Source organism: Maylandia zebra, linkage group LG11, assembly GCF_041146795.1.
Source record: "Maylandia zebra isolate NMK-2024a linkage group LG11, Mzebra_GT3a, whole genome shotgun sequence".
Classification (NCBI taxonomy): Eukaryota; Metazoa; Chordata; class Actinopteri; order Cichliformes; family Cichlidae; genus Maylandia; species Maylandia zebra.
This window is the reverse complement of record NC_135177.1, coordinates 15,900,202-15,923,647: the sequence shown is the minus strand read 5'-3', so window position 1 is coordinate 15,923,647 and position 23,446 is coordinate 15,900,202. Positions and strand designations below refer to the sequence as shown.

At 41.3% G+C, this 23,446-nt stretch overlaps 1 protein-coding gene across 1 annotated transcript; it reads right to left on the bottom strand.

Moving 5' to 3' along the window:
- Window positions 1–549: 549 nt before the first annotated feature.
- trhra (thyrotropin-releasing hormone receptor a) lies at window positions 550–9,914 on the bottom strand. The gene is made up of 2 exons (XM_004566764.3): window positions 8,576–9,914; window positions 550–4,317 (listed from the first exon to the last, which is right to left on the bottom strand). Exons 1-2 carry the CDS (start codon window positions 9,380–9,382, stop codon window positions 3,877–3,879), a joined length of 1,248 nt encoding a protein of 415 aa, XP_004566821.1. The 5' UTR covers window positions 9,383–9,914; the 3' UTR covers window positions 550–3,876.
- Window positions 9,915–23,446: the final 13,532 nt, after the last annotated feature.

The window sequence follows — 23,446 nt, the reverse complement described above, 5'->3', positions numbered from 1 at the left end:
TGCCAGTCAGATTACAGCTAGAGTGCGTGCAGCTGATGAAATGCAGTCGGCAAACAGTGCCTCCGTGTTCCAGGGACATTCTCTCCTGGCACATTAAGCTCTTTCCAGCTCCATCACAGTGCATGGGAAATTACTGTGTGACTCCAGTGGTGGCATTATCACTTAACAAAATTGAGGGAGCTTTGACGGATCAGATATTTAGTGACATTACCTACAGTAAACATAAATTTCACACGGTTGTCACATTATTTGTTTTGAGCACATTTGGGTTCTGATAGTTTTCAGCGAGAGGAGACGAGGCCACCACATGCTGAGTGGTTTCAGAACGAAGCAATCAACACCTGTGATTGATGTCCTCGGTGTGATCGCAGCTCGCAGAGCTATCTGTGCCTGATTCATAAGGGTATCTTGGATGAGGCAGTTTCTTCAATGGCTGCTGGTAATAGATCAGAAGTGGTGGAGCTGTAGAGAATCGGGAACAAAAGAGCGTATATCGACGTAGCAATAATGCACCATCTCCAGCGTCGTGTAATTATCATCTGTGTTTATTATTGACAAAGAAGGTTACAAAATACAAAACAAGCCATCAAACTGATAAAGCAGAGAAAAGCCACCTGCAGAAAGAAAAGTGCACAAAAAACCCCACACTGCATCAGATGGAAACTCATCAGGTAGCACTTCACAAAAGCCTGAGTTCATGCTGCAGACAGTGCACCGTGCAGAACAAAAAATCTCCATCGCAGCTGTTTGTCAAAGAAATATGTTTCAACCGAGAACAAAGGAAGAAATTGAAACTTGTACGAATAAGAGGTACTTTACGCTACAACTACTACAAACCACGGTCTTTTTCTTCCACTTTGGAGTTCAGCCCCCACCCGCTGTTGTGAAATGATGGTAAACACACTGATGGAACAATAGATCAAAATGAGCTATTATTTTTTTTAAAAATGAAAAATACAAATTCCATTTTGCTGCCACATGTTTGAAAACACAATACCAATTGAATTTCACATTGCACTGCACAAACAATTTCAAGCAACTTCACAATATTGACAGAAAAAAGCCTTTAGATTAACACAAAAAAGGCCCTTCTCACTGAGCTCCTTACTTATTTATCCCCTTGAGCCGTCTTCAGTTTACACACACTGTACATGTAGCTCAAAGAAACACTAGAAAATTCATCCTTTAATAGTGGGGTGTGAGCAATATACACAGTGTGGATTGCGCCAGCTCAAGTATGGCACGTCGTTGCGATCTATTTACACCTTCCATCATTGCTCTGTTGGGTTTTGCTGAGCGGATAAATCCCACAAAAGTGCTGCAATCTGCAGTTTCAGTGAATTACTGTCACGACTGTTACCAGACCCTTTAACAAACAGCCTCTCTTTCTGCACATCAGAGCTACACATTCTTCTCTTATCATTATGATACACCGGCCACTCACCCCCCCCCCCCCCCCCCCCCACGGGCTCTGATTCCACAGCTGTCATAGTCACAGTAGCCAACAGAAGACTTTAGTGTTTGTCACTGTTTAGTTTGAAATCCACAGAGAAATCGTTAGACATCAGTGGATTTTAAATTGAGAAAGCAAGATAAAGTTGTTCTCATATTTAGACCTATTTTTAAAAGGTCACATAATTCCACATCTGTGTTTTCCCTGTAGTGCTGTAGCAAGACTAAAATGTCATGTGCATTGGATTTATGTAAAATCCTGTACTAGCCTTCTAGTGGTACATTAGCAACGGAAAAAGAGTTTTGTATTTGCTTTTGTGTATGGTAGGGTTGGTAAAACGATATCCTATGGGGCTGCGTAATGCAGACAATATAAATATTTATCATGACAGAACATTTTAACGACTGAGAAATGAGAGGCTTTGATGTACAGGTGATACAGTGTATGCAGTCCAAGCACAGAAACAAAACAAAAGTCTAATATTGTACAGAACACTCAAAAATGTAAACATAAAAGAAAGTAAAATGTTACTTTACAGCAAAAGCACTTAGTTACATTACAGATAAACTTTATAAAATGCTTGATGATAAATAAAATGAAAACTTGAACCCAGGAATCTGCTGGGACGCATCTAAATGAACCTCATTTATAGGTTCACTGTAAACTCTTGAACACCTGCGCTAGCATCTAGTTGTCCACCCCACTGAAATAATTTATCTTTATTTTAGTGTGTTTAGTGTGTTGCTATTTCAACTATAGTCCAGTGTGACAGCATGTCATGGTAGAGGGTTCACATCCTCTTGGTCTACTCATGAATGTTGCCGTGTGCTGTGAATAAGATTAACAAAAGGAATAATACAACATGGGCACCTGCTCCATGCTAACACACACCTGGCCAGAGAATGAAATTATATCAAAATGTCATTAGACTGACAGAAAGTCATCAACCGAACTGTCGATGTAACAGAATACTACTATGATTAGTTGTCAGTGTGCAATGTGGTATGCTTATGGCATACTTGTGGTGATAAAAGTAATCGTCTGACTGTTACTAACCACTTTAGGTCAAAGGAAAATAAGAGCTCCATTCCCAGAACAGGGAGAGGAAGCTGGGCAGAGTCAAGCGAATAGAAAGTGATCGCTCAACAGTCACATCAGCCATAAATATGAAGAACAGTTGTACATAAACAAGGTCTCATCACACAGCCAGTTCCTAGGTTTGAATCCACTGTATGTTCTCGCTGTGCCTCTATGGAGTCACTGTGGGTACTCCTCTAGGACGTGTGTTGTGCTAACAGGTGATTCTAAATTACTCTTAGCTGTAAAGGTGAGCGTGGATGGTGGTCTGTCTCCGTGTGATTGCTTTGCAAGAGACTGGCAAACTTCCCAGGGTGCACCCTGCCTTTCACCATATGATAGCTAGGATAGGCGCCAGCTGCTTGCAAACCCAAGTTAACAAGCGGTTAAGAAAATGAAATGAAAATGAGTGAACGTCCATTTAGTATATACTTCTGTCTGAAGCTGACTATTTAAGTATTGTTTGATAATGAGGGAATGGACTAGGGATTAAGCTGTGTTTCAGGCACACTCTGGAGTTTCTCCTTTTTTTGTTCACTTGCAGTGAAAATGTTTAGCTGGCAAATTGAATTTAATTATGAAATGTTCGACCAAATGGGGACTCCCGGGGGAATATCTGATCTGCTCAACATCCACAGCAGTGTTTGCTAAATCTGTCTGTCTGCTGTTTCGTACTGGATGGAGCGAGAGCTGTTTGTTGAAAACAGCTGCCTGCTGTAGCTGAGAGTGGCACTATCAGACTAATGGGAACAAACAAAGAGTTAAGCGAGACAGCTAAATCATTTTAAACTTGCCGTAAAGGTCTCTAACGGCAAGGCTATTATCACAAAGACCTATGACATCCACTAATGAAATTTCCTTTTGAGTGTGACTACTACTTTAATGTCTTATTCAACAGTCTGGTTTTGTTTAGTGGGAGAAAGATGAGATGAGAAGGCACCCTACTTCCGACAAATTTGTCATACAGCTATACAGTAACTTATAACAAATCGGTGCCATGCAAGTTTATACTATAAAGCTTATGGTAAAGTTAATAGAAAAGGTGATTTTGTATTACATCATAGGGCTGAGGAGGATCACTTCCTGCATTAATAATTAAGACTTCCTATTTTATGATATTTTCTCTCTTCTTGCATTTCACACAAAAATGCAAGAAAGCCTACAGCACAGGGCAGCTCATCCTATTTGTCTTCTGGCAAATGTTGATGTCAAATAAAACAAACATTTACAAGAGGAAAAAATCTTGAGAAATAAAGCTGGAACCTGTATATTCAATACATGTCAGAATCAATACTGGAGCTGTCAGAATCTCTGATACCACCTTCAGGTGGAAAGGTTGTTTCTAGTCAGGCCTTGACATCCCTGCTCGACGGAGAAGGCTCTTCATATACCATCTTTTTGGCATTTGGCAGGATGCTGGCAGGTAGGTACTGAGCAGACGGTGTGTGGAGCTCATCCATAACTGTGGTGAAGTGGTCAGGACTTTCCCCGTTGGACGTTTCCTTGATGACACTGTAGGTGAGGGCCACGCTGTAGGAAGCAGGCTTCTCCATGCGCTGAGGGCCACAGTGACACAATTTCTTAAAAGCGGCACGAAACTTCTGAGACATGGCGTTGTAGATGATGGGGTTGATGGCACTGTTTAGGTAGATGCAGAGACGGCAGAAGAGCAGGAACCAGGTGTCCAGGTAGGGCTTGTCCAGGAAAGAGTTGACCACCACCAAGGTACGATAGGGCATCCAAAGTAAGGCGAACAGGATCACCACCACAGCGAGCATCTTTGTCACCTGGGAAAAAAATTCATTCATGTGTTAAAGAAGCTTTTTTTTTTTATTTAAGTTTTATTTTTACAGGTAATCTCACTGAGATTCAATAACTCATTTACAAGACGAACCTGTTTCGGACAGCATAATAAAAAGTTTTTAAATGCTCATCAGGTGTAAATGAAGCCCAACACATTGCACTACTGCACAGGGTTGTTCAACAGCTTTTTACCCAGTAAGCTATGAGCCAGCATGCACAAAACCAACACCCTATCATGCATCGACATTGTCTTTACATGCAGCTGCGCCTTCCCCACAGTTAAATGAAAAAACATCTTTATGTGGTATATGAAATTTCACCCCTAACTTTTTTTTTGCTAATATTAGTTTTTGTCTGTAACTAACACTCTGCATAGTTTTGACTGTGATTCCTTTGGGATTTAATTTATTTAATGTATGCAACTCTGTAGTTCATCTACAAATTTGTTCTCAGTGTGGTCAGCCTATCAACATCCCTATTATACAGCTGCAGAACATCAAACACTTCTGCTTCTCATTGGAAACATTCAGCTGGTGAAGTGGCTTTTCCTGTGAAACAGCCTATTTGTTTCAGATGTCAGAGCACAGTACAATGTGTTAAAAATACCTCTACACAAAACAACAACAACAACAAAACAAATCCTTATTAGTGACCACAGGTGTCACCAACTGACCAGATAATCTAAGTTGTTTTTTTTTTTTTTAATTTCAAGGTTCATGTGAAGGCACTGGGATAATTTGAAAATTGGTGGTGTTGCCAAATTGAATAGGCAAAATGTAAAATTCTAAAGAAAAAAAAAGGTAAAATCAAATCCTGAGGCGGGGATAAGCAGTTTACCTCCTGACCTTATGAACCTTTGTTCTCCCGCCTTTAAGCCACCTCCACCCAGCCACTGTGTTGGTTATTTAATCGCTTTACAATGGGTACAGCCTGAAATGGCAAACAAAAAGCTCAACATGTGCTTTCATGGCACAAAAAATGTCCTTAAAAACAGCACGCCATGATTTAAAAACTCATGACAAAACTTCTGACCAGGGTTCAAAGATTTAAAACTGCAGCATATATGGGGTCATCATTCACCTGCTCCCACATGGTGGAGCGTTACTACAATATTTAAAGACAACAATATTGAGCTCAGAAGAGGAAAGCTGCCCCACACTAAATTTCAAAAAACCTTGTTTTAAAAAATTTTAAACTTGTCACGACCATTTATTTATATCAGTATCAATATGAGCTGATAACAGCTAAGCAAACAGCTGGTGGTTCAGCTGATACACTTCTGTGTTTCCCACTTGCAAATCTCATATACAACGTGACCCACCTCCAGCTCAGCTCCTCATTTTTATGCTGTGTCTGACTTCATCAATGTCATGCCATTGATGCCTGCTCGGATCTGTGTTCTTAGGGGTCATGCTGCACCTCTCAGCCTAAAGCTTTTCACGCATGCAAATGCAAAGGCAGGAAGGTGCCAGCGCTGAGCCTTACTGTCAAACATGGATTACTGTGGACAGTAATAAGAGTTTCCTTTGACCATAGTGGTTATGAACAAAATTTGAATGTCAGAGCTGAGTAAATGTGTCCAAGTTATCAAGTGGGTGTTTTCTTCGACTTTTCCAGTTTGGTGATTGGAAATTCTGAGTCCCTATCAAATACAGAACTCTGCTTTTGTCTTTAGACCTTTGTGCTCAACTTTGATCATCTGGAACCAGCAAACCAAGACACTGTCACAACCTTTGGACATTTTCATGAAAAGGTTGCCAAAAATGGTCTAACTTATAATACAGCATGCTATAGTACCAGAAAATCACCTGTTTCAAGCCAAAAACTCTTCTTCGTTCACCTGATTGCACTTGTATATACTAGGGGTATAATTTGAATTGAGAACTTTGTTGATCGTAAAAGCTGTGAAAATGCCAGCAGGTCTGCTCGAACATTGCAACAAATAACATGGCTACACATACACCGAGGCGTGGATTGACCTTTTTACTGCTGCACTGGGGTTTTGCCAATTATTTATCTGGTAAGTGTTTTAGGGTGGAGTCACTCGCATTGTACAAAAATCACCTGAATTAGCAGCACACACCAGATGGGTGTACTGTGAAGCAAGCTTATTAGGTTTACATGTACAGTGTGTTCCTATGTCACCCAAGGATAATGACATCAGAAAAAACAAAAGTGAAAATGGGTCCTTTTTACAGCGGATTTATACAAAATTTGGGTGTGCTACATAAGCACACCCCTCAGGGACTGGATAGTTTTTACCATGATTCTAACATGGGAAAGAGGGACAAGTATACTGCTGATCAGCTTGTTGCTCAATTGGTGCATCACTTAATCAAAGCAACATTGATGCTACACATCAGTGGCTCATACCAAACTATCCAGTTAAAAAAATGAAAAGATTTGATGAGATAAAAATCTTTCCAGCTTGAAAGTCTCTCGTCAATATTAGTGACCTATTTGAACACCTATTTAATGTTTATATAATTTATTAAGTAACTGGATCAAATCGTTAATCACAACTTTACAAAGATTGGATTTATTAATTTACACCACATCTTGATGTTTAAACGTGCATGTAATCAACCCGTATCCATATTCATGACATGTTGTCTCAGTTGCAGTGAGGTGAGTCTAATTGACTTGGATAGGGGCAGAGCAAGTGCCATCAGCAAGTGGAGTGCCTAATTTTAGCTGCTGTTGACATTTAGGTAACTCGGTAAGGTATGTGGTAGGAGGGAGGGGTTGTTGGTTGTGTCTGTGTTGAGTTGTGAATGCTGACGATAACAAGCAAATCTGGCTGTGCTTTGGCAGAAATGTGTTAGAATAAAAACCCCACGGATGGAGAAAAGGACTAAAAGTCTATTTGAGTTAGGGTTAACTGATCTGACTACCCAGCAGAGCATGGAGCTCCCTCAGGGTTACCATACCCCCTTGTCATTCCAGGAAGGCTTCTTCCCCTGATCTGATAAACAAACATCTCTCCCTGCAGCCTACCTAGGTGTCTGGCATGGTGTCCTTACCTTTAGAGGATTCAGTTTTATTCATAAAACTGTTTTTAAAATGTTAAAAAGAAAAAACTAAACAGAAGATAGATAGTGAAATTGTTTTAGACTGTTTAGCAGTACTGCATGTGGCCGTGTGTTTAACAAAAGACATAGATAAGATAAGATAATTCATTTTTTGGCCTATATTTAGGATGGACTATCTCAAAATTTCTGCTTCTTATTCAGTCCTAAGCTATAGAATCTCCTCTGTTCCACGAAGAAAGAAAGAAAGAAAGAAAGAAAGAAAGAAAGAAAGAAAGAAAGAAAGAAAGAAAGAAAGAAAGAAAGAAAGAAAGAGAGGGAAATGAACTGGCTGGTTTTACACTCCACCAGGCTCAGTTACCAGTACTTTAGGAACTAAAGATTAATGGAAAGTTTTCAGAATAAAATAAGATTAACAGAAGCTGCGTTTAGGTATATGAATTTGTCCTAAACCCCTCCATAAACCCCCTTACTAAGACAGGCCCTCCCTGTTGTGCTAGAGGGACAGTATAGTTTAGGCATTTGCATGGTCTGCTTGGGTCCGAGTGAAAATTCGTCAGGAGAGGGTGAGGTCTCACCCTGCAGACGTGTCTGAAACGCAACAATCCACCAACTACTCATGCACCGTGACTGCAGACACGTGTGTGCCTGCAATGTCGGCCTGAAATACAACCATTAAGAATGTAGCCCCGCCTCTGATATGGGTGCAGCATTGATGGAATTGCAGTTGAGGATTTTTGAGATTTTTTTGTTTTTTGCAGGATTTTTAAAATTTTACCCCCTCACACGGAGATAAGGACGAGAAGACATAGTCTAATTTCTCTCATTGTCTGTAATCCACGAAGCTGTGGATCTTTCACTAAAGAAACGGCTTTTTAAAAAGCGTTCTTTCTTTTTAAAGAAACGCTTATAAGCCAAGGAACCCAGGTTGGGTGTTCTCATTCTGTTTCATGCGGTACAAAATCTTCCAAATCCCAAACAGGTTTTTTCCTGTCACCATAAACTTAGACTAGCATAACTGAACGCAGGGCTACATTTCATTGTCAGAATATCTATCTGGATTTAAAAAGAAGAAGAAAAAGCAGAGAAGCAGAATAAATCTGCTGAAAATGAAACATTTAACTTGTTTTTAATTGGAACGAAATACAGTCCCTCCGCAACCCAACTCACGCAGAAAAGTGCTACAGGGATGATGGTGACGATAATGAGCTACCTGTCTGCGGGAGGCAGCCGTGGTGCTGCTGGAGGAGCTGGTGCTAATCATCCTCCCTCCCTGAGTCGTCTCCTTCTTCCACTTCTTGGTGCTGTCCTTCGGATCCGAAGGCAGTGGATTGATGAAAAGTATCCTGGCGATCAGTCCGTACAGAACCGTGGCCAGCATGAGAGGGAGCACGTAAAACACCGTGAAATCCGTGAAGTAGATGGGCAGGTAGTGACTCCTGGACACCTTGTAGGCGCAGGTGAGCAGCACCACGTTGTCATAGATCAACTTTTTAGTGTCTGACAGAAAGAGCCACATGATGCAGTAAACAGAGGTGAGCGCCCACACCAGCATGATGATTTTCTTAGCCCTGGATAGAGTGCACAAGAATTGCGCTTTAATAGGGTGGCAGATGGCGATGTAGCGCTCCACTGTGAAGGCGGTTATGGAGCAGGAGGACGCGTTTATCCCCAGGTACTGGAAATAAGTGATGCCCAAGCAGCCCGCGTAGCCGTACACCCACTGCCCGTGCAGGGCGTCGGTGATGTTGGGCAGCCCGGCGGCCGTAAGGACCATTAGGTCAGCCGCCGCCAGGCTCACAAGGTAACAGTTAGTGGGAGTCCGCATGTGTTTGGTGGTCAGGACTACCAGTATGACCATCACATTCCCCACGATCCCAACCCCACATATTAGAGTCACCAAAAACACGCTGGCCACCTTGTATTCAAATGAATAGTCAGTCCACACTCCAAGGGTCTGGTTGTCGTGCACCGAAGTGTCATTTTCCACAGTCATGTTATCCATGGTGAGATTTTTCATGACAAGAGGAAGCTGTCGCTCTTTGGAGTTTTAAGAAAATTACACCGAGCTTTCAGAAACATGCATTACACAGTGAAAAATCTCTGCAGGGCCACAGTACGAACTGTATCCACCAAGAGCCCCTTTCTATAAATCCTTTAAAAACTTAATTTCATCCGCACAGGATCCAGTCAAATTGTCTGTTCTTCTCAGCGAAATCCATTCCACTTTGTGATATCGAAAAGCCATCAAATCAAACTCCAGCGCGCTTTTCCCTTCACACATCATAAAGAGGTCTGAAGTTTGCAGCCAGAGGAGAGGAGGTGCTGCAGGCTCCACGCTTCGCTCTCGTCTCACCGCTCACACAGTCATGACTGGGAGCTTCCTGCAGAGCATCTCTGCTCCTTCCAGCCCAGTGAAGTCACAGGCTGACGCACCGGAGCCACGAACATTTTTTTTTCAAACCAGGGACTCCCGTGGGGCCGTTCTAAAAATACATGCTAATTTTGAAAGTAATATTCCAAGAAAAAGTAAAACTAAGACAAAAGTTCTAATAAGAGGGAAAACCAATAAAGGTTTTAGAGTGATTTCCAGTTAAACTCGGATTTTGCTTTACTAGATCAGTTTCATCATCACCTCCACAATAAGTGTTCTGCTGTGTATGTGACGCAGTTATTTTTTGTTTTGTTTTTTAATTTGTTTTAATTATGCTATTTTAACATATCCAGAGTTTTAACCTGAGAGAAAAATCCCCATATTCTTAAGCCTAATTAATTATTCCCATCTATGTTGAACCTAATGTGGCAAACTTAGGCCCATCACACACACAAATCTCATGTAAATTTTCTTTTATATTTTTTATTCTTTATAGCCCAGAAGCCAATGATGCTTTTTCATCTTTGTTTAATGTATTTTCTGTTTATTATATGTTTGTACCGCTGATTAGCTAACAGCCAATCAATGCTCTCGCACATGAACAAATCATAGTGAAGAGTCAGATTTTTTTTTAAATAAAACACCTCATTCACGGGATACATTGAACTGAAATGTATTTATTATATCTAATAATAATAAAGATCAAGTTGTGTTAGGCACTCATTTGCTAGAGTTATTTATGCCGTCATATCTAATTGTAATATTATTGTACTGTGTTATAATTATGTACTCCTTAAAATGCATATAATAAAGAAAGTTAAACAAGTGAACAGATAACCCTGACTGTTAATGATTAGGAGGAAAGCACACTTATAAGCCATTAATACATTAATACTCTAAAGCCTTGTTTCTTTCATAAATAGCTCCTTTTCACCTTTAAACTCCCATTTTACACTGTAAGTGTTCTATATTGAATCAACCAGCAATTGCATAAAAATGAAAAGAAAACCGGCAAATTTACTGTAATTAACAAATTGATTTCATTATTTCAGTGAGAAATGTGTCATTTTTGCATTTCACAATATTTTAATGCTTCTGCTAAGCCTTGTACAGAAACGTTGGAGGTTTTACATATTAAATATAAGTTTGCCAGGGACTTTATTGGGTATGCCTTGATAATTTGTGGGTTGAACCCCCTTTTTGCCTTCAGGACTGCCTTAATTAATGGTGTAGCTTAAGAAAGGTGCTGTAAACATTACTCCGAGATTTTGCTCCATATTGACATGACAGCATCAAATACTTGTTGCAGATTTGTTTCTCATTAAACACTCCCATTACACCACATCCCAAAGAGCACCTTTGGGATGTGGTGAGAGCTGGTGAGTGTGGGGATCATTTGAGTACAGTGAACAAACCACAATGTTCAAGACACCAGCTTGAGATGATCTGAGCTGTGTGACATGGGATGTAAGCCTGCTGGAAGCAGCCAAAAAAGATGGGTATACTGTGGTCATAAAGGGATGGGCATAGTCAGGGACAATACTCTGATGACATCTTTACTTCTGAATACACTTTTTGCCCAAGGAATTGATTCCCATTGGGAAATATATTTTCTCTCTTAATCATAGAGGTGTTTGTGCAGGAAAAACCCCAGTATATCATTGAACAAGCCAAGTGCCAATCAGTACCACCACCAGAAAACTGACACATACATGCAGCACATTATTCATTTATGCCTTACCTTTCCTTACGCCTAGTAATATTCATAAAGAGAGAGGGTAAAAAAAGCTACACAGAGTGTCAATATCCAGATACCTGGAACCACGTGAACATAGTAATGTAATAAAAGATAAAACATAATCCCATAAAGTGCAATAAGATAATACTAAACATGTTATTGAGTCCTGCAGGCACCAAATAAAACCTGTTATGGCAGTATAAGGATATAAAATTTTCAAATATATAAAAGGTGACTTTAATATCTCCGTAGTGCAATATTGTGCAATATTGTGTCATCTGTGGTAGTTCCAAAAATACTGGCAGCATGACTCGGAGCTATCTAATGTCTGACAGCAGCATATCTGTACCATATTACATGTTTTTAAGCTCATTTATGTCTCTGAGATTTGTATTACACAGTGCGTCTCTATTCAAATTGACTTGCAGGTGAACTCTGTGATCAGCGTAGCAGGGGAAAGGGCTGTCGCTGCTTCCTTCTCACTCTCTGTTGTCTACCTGCATCAACATGATTTTCTCATCAAGAAGGAAAGGAGCTGAAGGTTCACGCTGTTCAGCATTGCTTTTCCATTATACCTCTCTGTCTACATTGCTACGTAGACAGAGAGAAAGGCGGGAACCCACCAGCAACAATTTTCCTAGGGGATAACACCTGTAACATGAGCTGAGGTGGAGTTGTATGTGCGTGTGTGTGAAGTGCCTCTCAGAGGGAGAGGAGGGGGAAAAAAGTCCTCTACTGTCTACTTCTATCTCCATCTGCATGGAAATCCACTGTGGATTATCAAACTGACGCAGGCATGATTTAACTCTTTTTGATTAGCGCTCTTCCTCTCATCCCTGTGGTGTTTTTAGGCCCCGCAGACAAAAAAGGATGAGCAAACCAGCTGAGGCAGTTGCTCATCACTAGTCCAGATTACAGTGATACTGATTGTTTTCCCAGGAAAGCTGCACAGGCTTGAGTAAAAGAAGGATGGATTACTCAGATATTAGCAGAGTAGGCAATGCAGCTGTTTATATCACTGTGTGGATAACCTTCCCAGAAGGCCTGTTCAGCAACAAGAGCTGAAAGGCGTGTAGGAAAAGAGCTACTTTCCACACCGTGGCTAGATTGTCCACAGGATGTATGGATAAAAAGCAAGACAGTGTAAAAGGATCAGCAGTTATCTTGGTTTTAGGCTTCCTGAGTTGTCGCAGTCTTTAGCCAGTTGGCTTTCTTGGGATAATCCCAGCATCCTTGCAAAGGTTTTATATCAGTGTCCTTATCCAGTGGCTTTAATTCACTGTCACCTCTGTATTGATTTTCTCTGTGCTATTACGCTGCACCACCGGGTAAGTGAAGTGTTTCGGTTCAGGTGGGAGACCGCGACAGATCATCACTCATCACGGCAGAGGGGTCAAGAGGTAAAATCACACAATTTGCAGGTGGGCAAAAAAAATTTGTAATTACTCCCCTGAAGAACACATCCAGGCCTACAAGCTTGCATTTAACGAATATTGATTCTAGTAATGTGCAAGATCATGCTCGCTGTGATGTAGCTGCATTCTGCTGACTGCGTACCAAATCATCATTAGTCAGGCATGTGTGAATCAAATCTGATCATTGTTTTTGTTTTCTGTTGTAGGTATTTCAGGATCATAACTGGGAGATTATTTATTTATCACTGAAGTGGAAATGTTACTGTCAGTCCCTTTCTTATTTGCAACAACGGTTTGACATTTTAGAGAATTTGATTTCTGATGCAAAGAATGAGCTGGTGGCCATGGGAGAGAGAGTCTGAAGATAGCCATCCAACTACAACAACAATCCTCTCACGATCATAACATCATATTAGACACAAACAATAACAATAACTCATTGCCAAACAAAATCTTGAACTATCCCTTCAAGTAAAAGCAGGCTAATGATGTTTGTTTTCTTTACTGCACAATGTCATAACAGTGTGAAGTTCATGTTCATCAGCTCTGTGCATCATATGATCATGTGATCATGATTCACATTCACTCAAAAATAAATCTAAGTCAAAGAGTTTTTCTCTGAAAATACCATAAAGGCATAAATAGAAATAAACATTGTTCAGTACTTGAACAAACTGTACTTTTCACAGCTAACCAGTTCATAACTTTCACCTATGTCCTGATGCTGTTTCCAACTCTCACCATCATTTATTGTGGGTCTGCAATGCCACCTGGTGGTTAAGGTGTGCTACTGCCTTTAAATGAACAAGATGAGCTAAGCTGCCAGAAATGTGTGATGACTGACTATTAACTAAAGATAAGAGAGATCTATGCACATGTACTTAGGGTCTGTGAGTGCATTTTGGATGCTTGAAAGTGTGAGCAAGTGGCTGCTATCTAGTTTTGTATTATTTGTTTGTTTTTTTAAAAGAAGTTCAAAGGCCTAATGTTGTTTGAATTTGATATCTATTCAGTTTTTGTGCTATAGAGTCCTTTAACAGTTTCCTTTGGGTTACATAGAAATGCTTTTCTTTCCTTTGTCTCCATAATTCATATTTATGAAACGCATCCCTTCAGTGTTTCTTTGGGTTGATGTTTCACCTCCAGGAATAGCCGGCTGTTGCTGAAAGATTACAGGACACAAAACAAATCGTGATGGAGAGCCAGCCATCTGATGCTGTAAAAGGGTCTCTCTATCTACTTTTGCCCAGGAGGTAAAAGAACTGTTATGCGAGTGGCTACGGATATCTGAATATCTTATCACTGGGCACATTCGCAAATTCACATCAATCGCTTCTGTGTTAATGCAATCCATTATTCATGTGCTGCAGCTTTTAAGAAAGAGGTCCTTTTGTTCCAACTCGAAAATTCAAGGTAAACTTGAGAAGCAAAAATCGGTACTGATGGTAGTGGTGCCAGTAGACTACTCAGTGCTTGGCTCACTGTATTCACCAAATATAAATGAGTTCTTTGGCTCAAACACAAGGCTTTCCCATTTGCCCGATGAATAAAACTCATTCAATTTTCTCAAAAATGTTTGCCTTGCCCATACTAAATAGCAATTGTGACTTTGCCTGCACACAGAGATCCCAGAGCTTAACTGACGTTGACTATGTATTTGTTAAAAGAAATATGCGATCCGGACGCTAAAACATGCGGTTTGTTGTGTTTTAATTAGGCCACAGCATAATAGCTGTGAGAGATAATCAGTGTCGCAGATGGAGACACAGAGGCAGAAGACAGGAGAGACCATTATCATCAAGAGCACTGAGAGCTTTATAATGCAAAAGCAGCTGTGGCGTGAAGGGATAACATCGCATTAATTATGATAAAGAGACGATAAAGAGAAGAGGGGTCGATGAAATGGTGGATTTAATGAATTATCTGAGTTGCCTTTCTTAATTACAAAGGCTGTTTGTGTGTGTGTGTGTGTGTGTGTGTGTGTGTGTGTGTGTGTGTGTGTGTGTGTGTATGAAGGCTAATCTTTGCATGTAGTATAAATCTTTGCCTACACACACACACAAACACATACAAGCCAGTAGGAAAGCCATTATTATCCTTCCATTATCCCACAATGTCTGTCTTGAAACCAGACACACCGCGTCATTTAAGAAAGTCACTGCAAATTTACTTTAAGGTCTAAAGTGCTAAATAATTTATAACAGTGTCTGCTGCCACCACTACATCGAGTATTCAAAATAAAAATAAAAAATATCCCAACTAACCCAGTCGGCCTTCCACTTAATTCCCTCGTCACCCCGCTGTCTGCCAGCACTCTCCTCTCTGGAAGGCCTTTTAAGAGCTGCTCGAGGGTTTGCGTGCCAGATTTCCCAAACAAACTCTTGTGTACACCTGCTTATTAATAATCTACTGTTCCCTGCCATGTGGCACACTTCATCATAAGAGACCTTAGCATGACCTCTAGCTGCAGGAAGCATATGGTACTCATGGCTTAGTTTGACCTACAACTTGACTGCACTTGTTATTTTCAAGCTGTGAGGCAGCTCCTAAAATCACCCACAATAACTGAGAAGATTTTCCTGCCATTTATATTTGAAATGTGTGGACATGGCCTGAAAGAGCTCTTCCTAAACTGGTTACTAAATGTACGTGGACATTGAAACCAGTGATTTACTGAATGGGGTTGAAATACAAGAAAGAAAACAAAAAGTATGAACATTTTTTCAAACTTATGTCTTTCCTCTGTCATGGGTGAATTGTATTTCTGTCCACTGTTTCAGAAAATGTATTGGGAATCTTTCAAGGTTGTTATTGCAGCACCTTTAAAACCTACAAGCGCGGATCCAAAAAAAAAGCCACTAATCAGAAGGTCGGTGGTTCGATCCCAGGCTTCCTCCTGGCTGCATGCCAAATATCCTTGGGCAAGATACTAACCCCATGTTTGCCTACTGGTGGTGGTCAGAGGGCCTGGTGGCGTCAGTGTCCGGCAGCCTCGCCTCTGTCAGTGCGCCCTAGGCTACAACGTAGCTTACCATTGCCAGTGTGTGAATGACTGAATGTAGTGTAAAGCGCTTTGGGGTCCTTAAGGACTAGAAAAGCGCTATACAAATGCAGGCCATTTACCACCCTTTTCTTTTGTACAGCTGACTCACATCAGCAGTTAAAGGTATTTAAGGCCAGAGAAAAGTGAGCTCTGGTGCCAGAGAGTCATGTTGGTGGTTGCAGCTAGTGAGCTGTGTTCGGTGATGGTTTACTCCTGCTCTGTGGAGAGGAGTGTTTCTTGACTAAACTTTTTTTAACTTACTTTTCAGTTTACTGACCGATGCCTGAGTCTTTGTTTGTTTCTTCAAATGGTGATAGCGGCTTGCCCGTCTCTTTTAGCTGAGTTATTAATAGAAACTTTAATAAAACTCTTTTATTTAACCCTTTTGCCTCCCTGTCTCCTTTTTCCGACCTGGACACTTTTTGTTGCTTTCCCACATCGCCTGGACCCACTTGGCCATGTTTACCACTATGCAGCATCCCTTCGTTTTTAAACAACAGACCCTAAACATCTGGGAAATGAGGACACCAGCTGCTGGAATTTTGGGAGAGATATCTTGTCCCAGTCTTTCGTTGATATCAGATTCTCATTTGCCAACACTCCTGTGTCTTCTTTGTCATATTTTGCATTTTTCATGATTTATCAAATGTTTCCAACTGATGAAAGGTGTCACCTGCAGCCAGGTCAGCTCAGCACCCGAGTCATCCACTACTAAGCCATGTTAGCAGTCTTGCTGAAATGTGCAAAGCCTTCTCTGAAAAAGCTGTAATCTGGATGAGAACGTGTTGCTTTAAAACCTGTAGATACCTTTCTATATGTACAAGCTGCCAGTTCCATACACACTGATGCACCTCCATGCCATCAGAGATGCAGACTTTGGAATTGAGAGCCGATAACAAGGCAAACATGTGGATAAACATGCATGCCACACTGATTTTTGATGCTGCAGGTATTTATCAAAGTCAAAGGAAAAACCTATGACCCATCCGGCTGTGGACAGCAAACATGCCATCAGTAGGTCTACTTACGTTTTTTGTTTTTGTTTTTTAATCTAATTACATTCACTGACACAACAGTATTGCTACATTCATGCATGAATGGAAGACACTTCAGTTCTGTGTGAGTCACATTAAGCTGCAGTTTATATGATGGTCAATCTTTATGCAAAAATGTGATTAAATAACTGAAAAACTGCTCAGCATACTGCAAAAATGTAACTTACTGCATGTGATACGTGGATTACTTGAATATGTCTTGCATTGGGAAACTAGTCTTCCCCTCTATCAGATGCATCAACTCAACTTCTGTAACATTAATATAACAGTAAAAGCCCAGACATATGTGTGATCCTACGGTGAGATGACTCAGTGATAAGCTACAGGTTGGATTCATTGTCTTAGCACTTTGCTCAACGCTGTGAGACGTCCACCTGCAGCAATTACTAGTTGAGTGAAATACTCTCCCACTAGTGACGTCAGGTGCAGATGATTAAAGACATCCTTTTCTGTGAGTGTTAAATAATGGTGCAATTTGCAGAAGATTGTCTGCTGCAGAACCATATTGTGTGATTCATATACCGTAATATTCCCCGCCTCAGTATTTGCTCTTTGATCTTTATTGTTCTCATGCATTCATGGGGCGATGAATCTACAAAAGAATATAAAATAATATACAATCGATGAGGGGAAAAAGTTCACAAATAAGTGCAGATAAACATCCATATTCCTTGTATGTAAATATGTTTTTTATGAGCAACGGCTCACTGAGCTGTATCGCTCTTACAGTTCAAGCTGTCTCCACGAACAGTCAGTGAACATTCAGTGACAGACACATACCAAAAAGTAGAAATCATAACACAGTAAAGCATGTTGAATATTGTGGTTTTACAGATTACAGCTACTGATGACCAGCCTGACCACAATTTTGAAGCCACAGCCGGGAGGGATCAGTTCAACCAGCCCTGCACATTCCAGGGCATGATGAGAGTGCTGACCAAGTGTCACAGTATCAACGCCTGCCTGCAGGACGAGTGTGTCACCCACATCAGATGTCGGGTAGCTCAGATAATGGAGCGACTCGTCATCTCCAAGAGCTATGGTCTGAACAAGAACTGCACTAAACAGGTCAGCGGAGGTGTGCTGAAGGGCCTGCAGAATATGTTCAATATGACAGAATACATTAGTGATTTTTGACTCTAGGAGCCGGAGTTTAGGGGCCCAATTCAGCGGTGTGACCAGCTTGTCTGATTATTAAATAGTGCAAGATTCTAATAAACTTAAAGATTGAATTGTAGGACGTTTGTAAGATCTTAGTTGCCGGATAGCTTTAGGCTGTAAATATACTTGTACTGCAAAGAACATGTTAGTTTCTGATTCTAAGGACAACAGATTAGAAAACGAAAGATGTTGTTTAGGATCGCGTGATCTGCATTTTTACATGGTTGAGAGAGGACACTGTAATTTAAAGACGACTTTGAGTTAAATACAATAAATACTGGAGTTTTACTTTAAGTGTAGGTCATACATTTATAGGAAAGTTCTGCTTTCTTTAACTTTTTTCAGAAGTTTCATTCAACAGTTATAAATCAGCCAACCAATTTCAAAACGGTAATTTCATCTATGCCAAATCTGTTTTATGCTGCTCTACTCATTACCCCCTGGGATTTTATAAAGCATGGCTGTATGAAAGATAAGCTTAAAGGCTCTCAGCTCTAGCAGATCCCCCATGAGAGGGGAAAACATGTCTTCCACAGGATGTGGGATAGAGGGGGCCACTTGACTCTGAGAGCAGACACCTGCAAGTCCCTCTAGGTTTCCAGGAAAACTGTCTTTGCTTGAGGCTGGGGCAGCCCTCCAGTCCTCCAGGCCTTGCTGATATGAGAACAGAGACTTCAATGCCTTTCTCTGCACTTACAGGAACAAAGTTTTCACTGCAGGCAGTGGGAGTGTGTTGCTGTCCTTGCTAATTTACTGGCAAATCCTCATGCAGTTAAAGAAAGTGTATTGAGCTTAAGAAATTCAGGACTTATAATCTACCTTAATAATCCATATCTCCAGATCTTTCTTCAGCTTATACTTCAGTTACCCATCAGACTGAGAAGCAGTGTGACAAGTGCTTGATCACACATGTAACCATGATGCCTCATGCTGACTTGCTGTCTAAACCGAGTTGGGGTTTTTTATTACCAGTATTCACTGGTAACCAAAACAATGAACAACATCAACACTTAAACAGAAAACTTTATAACTACAGACAACCCTAAATCTCACATCAGACACACTACAGGAGCTTTCATGAAACACAAGTCCTTATCAGAGTACAATAGCTTAAAACAGGAATAACTAAATCAGACATACTTCTCCGGTGAATTATATTATACATACTATTTGGAATATTTGGAATATGGGAGAAAAGTTGATTAAAAATGATGCAAATTAGTCAATTTTGTAATGTTACAGAGCTCTGTGTGTGTACTGCTGAGCGAAACACAGACAGGCTCTCGTGCTCTCTGCAGTTTTCATTATGGGACGCTGTCTCTATAGAAACTTTGCACTTAGATAAATGTTTTTAAAAAAACACTGGCGATCACTCTGATCACTGTAAAAGGATCTTGTGTTGGGCAACTATCCTCGACTCCCCAAGTTAACCTCTGTTTTGTTAGATAAGAAATAGTAGCAAAGCTTACCAGAATTTTTTTCAGGGTGAGGACTCAGTGAAGAGCAGTAGGATGGGGCCAAAGATTTGGTGCAGCGCTCACAGCTGTGAGAAGTTCACCTGCACCAACAGTCGTTCTGCTAACAACTCCATCTGACAAAAACACACAGAAAGGCTAGAGCTAGTGGGAGAAGTTTCCTCTCTTCTAGATTTAGGTCCATAGGTATTTGGACAGAGACACATTTATTTTTTTGGTTTTGTTTTGATTATTTTGCCTCTGTGCATCATCAGAGATGATTTTAAACGAAACAATTAGGATGTGATTGAAGTGCAGACTTTCAGCTTTAATTCAAAGGGTTTAACAAAAGTATTATATTAGCTCAGATTTTCAGAAGCTCAAAAGTAATTGACGAATTCACTGGAAAAAGTTTCATGACCAAGATGATGATGAAAAAGAAGTAGTCTGAGATTCAACCTAATGTCTATTAAGAATGAATCTACTCATGCTTAACCAGGGATAGCCCTAGCCCAAGTTACCCCTTTGCTGGTAGAATAAATTCCTGGTGGTATTGAACTTTCCATTGGATATCATGTGCAGAAAAAGTAAAACAAAAGATAAACCATGAAGTAAGGAGCGCTCATATCCCAGCAGAGAGCTGAGCATTTTGGTTTTCCAGTTCTTGTGATTCCGACCATTGAATCTGTTTTGAACTCTGGGAACAAACTCCTGTGATCTCACCTCCATAAACTGCACTAACTTCTCCTCTGTTCACAGTTTCTACATCTTTACTGTGCTTTTTCTTTCTTTTTTAGTATTATGTAGTAATACCAAAAACAAAAAATACTCAACTGCTGGTCAACATACAGCACTCATATTATTTCTTACAGTTAAGAGTAAAGAAGTACTACCATCATACAATAAAGCTAACAAATAAAAATGAACTTTACTCAGAAAAGGTAAAACATTTGTCAAACAGCTGAACGCTTCCCCATCACAAATGATTGCATGTTGAGCCAAACTGCTGTGCCCCACGGTAACACTCGAGCAGTTCAGTGGAAATAATTTAATGAGGGTGCATCAAATTAATAATATGTTTTTGTCCAGATGGATAGAGCTAAAATACCCAGTTTGTTAGTCTTGACATTATATTTCCATAATCAGAACCATCTCTAAACATTTTATAGTTTTAACAATTTCTTTATACGACTGTGACTGTCCGAAAGTCTCCTTATATTTCAATCGCATCGCTATAAGTGCAGTGTTAATTTCTGCCGATAAGTTCCACTTTGTTCTTACTGTTTGCTGCGGTGATGACGTCACATGCTTTTACGACGCTCCTGCCGTATCACGAGTCCGAGGAGCACTAGCCATGTTTTTTCTCCATGAGTGTGGGGGAATAGCGATCTCCAGCCGTGTGCGTTCCTGTGCAAATGTGAGTCAAAATCCCTCCAGTTCTACGAGTCTATTTCCACTTATAGCACGGGTTGTACTTTGACATTGATTACAGGGGGTTTATGCTAGGAGATTTATCGAGAGTGGTAGAGGCATGTGACTTACCACCGTAGCATTTGTTGCGGGTTGGATCTGTGTACCGCGGTTGTGTTATTTAGCCACAAGAGGGCACTGAAGACCATGTAATTGCTGACCTTTCCTAATTTGGGGGCATTAGGTCTTTTCTGTTGTCTGAGATATATAGATATTCTTGTTTCCTGCCTGTTTAAATGGGATTGTGGGACTTTCTTATGTCAGAGCATTCAGCTGATTATTTGGGTTACAGATCATTATATTGGCATGATGTTGGGAAGTGACGAGTGTTATATTTATATGTGAAAATTGTTTCTCCTTGTTTCTTGTTATTCAGAACCACACGTCTGTCCACCCCTCCCACATTCGCTAAGTATGCCTACTGCTGTACTGTTGAGCTGCTATTAACTTCCATTAAAGTATATCCGGACATCACTCTCTGTGCCCCACTCTCTGACCGGAGTTTAAGTCCTGAGGGAGCTATCATCCCAGCATCCCAGAGATAACTCTCTAACAAGTGGTCCTTCGAGCCGGAGAGATAGCTACTCTGAGGACGACATGGAGTTTAAGCACCAGGATATCCCTGACATATCCGTGCGACGGAAAACTCAGCGAGAGAGACATCTCCCGGCTTACTTTGATGATTATGAAGTTGAATATCAACCCAAATCAGGTACATCCACCGATAAACCAACAGCAGGTGCAGAGGCAGGGATGGCTATAGATCAGCGCTCTGCCAGGCAGCGCTCGACCGCTTCACGATCACATGCCTCAGGTTCTCAATGCAGTAAACCTAGATCCCAGGCTAGTGGTCACTCACCTTCGGGAGGCTCTATCATCGCAGGGCTAACTGATTTGCAGACAGCGATGTTGGAAGAGAAGATGAAGGGCATGGAGCTAGCAGAATTGCAGCGGCAGATGATGGAAGAGAGTCTAGCTGAGGAACAGTGTTTAACATTGGATGCTCAGGCCCGGGAAGCCCTCAGTAAGAAGGAAGAACTATACATGCAGCAAGAAAGGCAAAGACGTCAATTAGACGAAGAGGCACGTACTGCTCACAACACCAGAGAATCTATTACCAGACGTCTATCAATGCAGCGTCGACTCAAAGAGAAGGAGATGGAGCTAAAGAGAGCTTCCCTCATTGCTGCTTTTCTTCGTGATCAAGAAGATGGGCTGCCAGCACCTAGACCTTTAAATAACTGTGAGTATGACTCGGGCCTGCAGGCTTGCAGCAGTGGTGTAAACTCCCAAGTGAATCTGTCAGAGCACCCAGCACATAACGGACAGCAACGTAATATGACCAGCTATGCGAATGCTTTCCCACCTTCCATCTTGCCAGTGGATGCATCAGTACCAGATTCCCAGCCCTTACATCCCACCAGCTCCTCGTCTGTCCTGGAGCCAGTATCTGAACCTCTCCATGAGTGTCCAACGCAACATATCAGTCCTGCTATGGACACTCCCTCAGCTGGTCATCAGTATGGTCAGCAGCCAGGCGGAAATCACCCCTCTATTACCTACTCGACTCAGACTCTCCGACCTGCAGCAGAGGACAGCTCTAATATTCCTAACCGACAATCACAGCCTCCTGGAAAGGTGAAACACCAGGGATGGCTTCCTCCAGTGCCATACTCAACACCCAGTCAGTTTCTACCGCTTCCTGATTTACCGTCCCGCCTGCGGGATAAAGTCGGACCAGCTGGCTGTGGGCCCACGGCGCCGTCTTTACAGTCCGAGATACAGTTGCCACCTACTGCCAGCAATGGCAACAACTTGATGGAACTGCTAATTGCCAGCTCGTATGGGATCCCCAAGCCAGCACTACCTTCTTTCGCCAGTGGTAAGGAAAGTGATTTCGCGCTTCTTAAGATGGCTCTGGACAGTCTGCTTGGTAGCCATACTCATCTCACAGAGCAGTTCAAATATCAAATCCTTCTGGAGCAGTTAAAACTACCAAGTGCTCACAAACTAGCACAAGCATATATGCATGATCCCCTGCCATATACTACAGCACTCCAGGCTCTCCAAGACAAATATGGTCAACCTCGTCAGCTCGTACAGAGTGAGCTTGGATCTATCCTGAACTCTCCCCAAATCCGGGTGGGGGACCCAGAAGCCTTCGACAATTTTGCTCTGGATGTGCAAGCTTTAGTAGGTATGCTTCGATCACTGGACGGTGAAAACGGCTACGAACTGCGATGTGGCTCTCATGTCGATAAGTTACTGAGTAAGCTCCCAGCAAGCTACAGAGATGGGTTTGTTGAGTACAGCCTCAGTCGTGGGATACTGAGAACTGGAACTGACAAGACATATACCCTGCCAGATTTTTCGG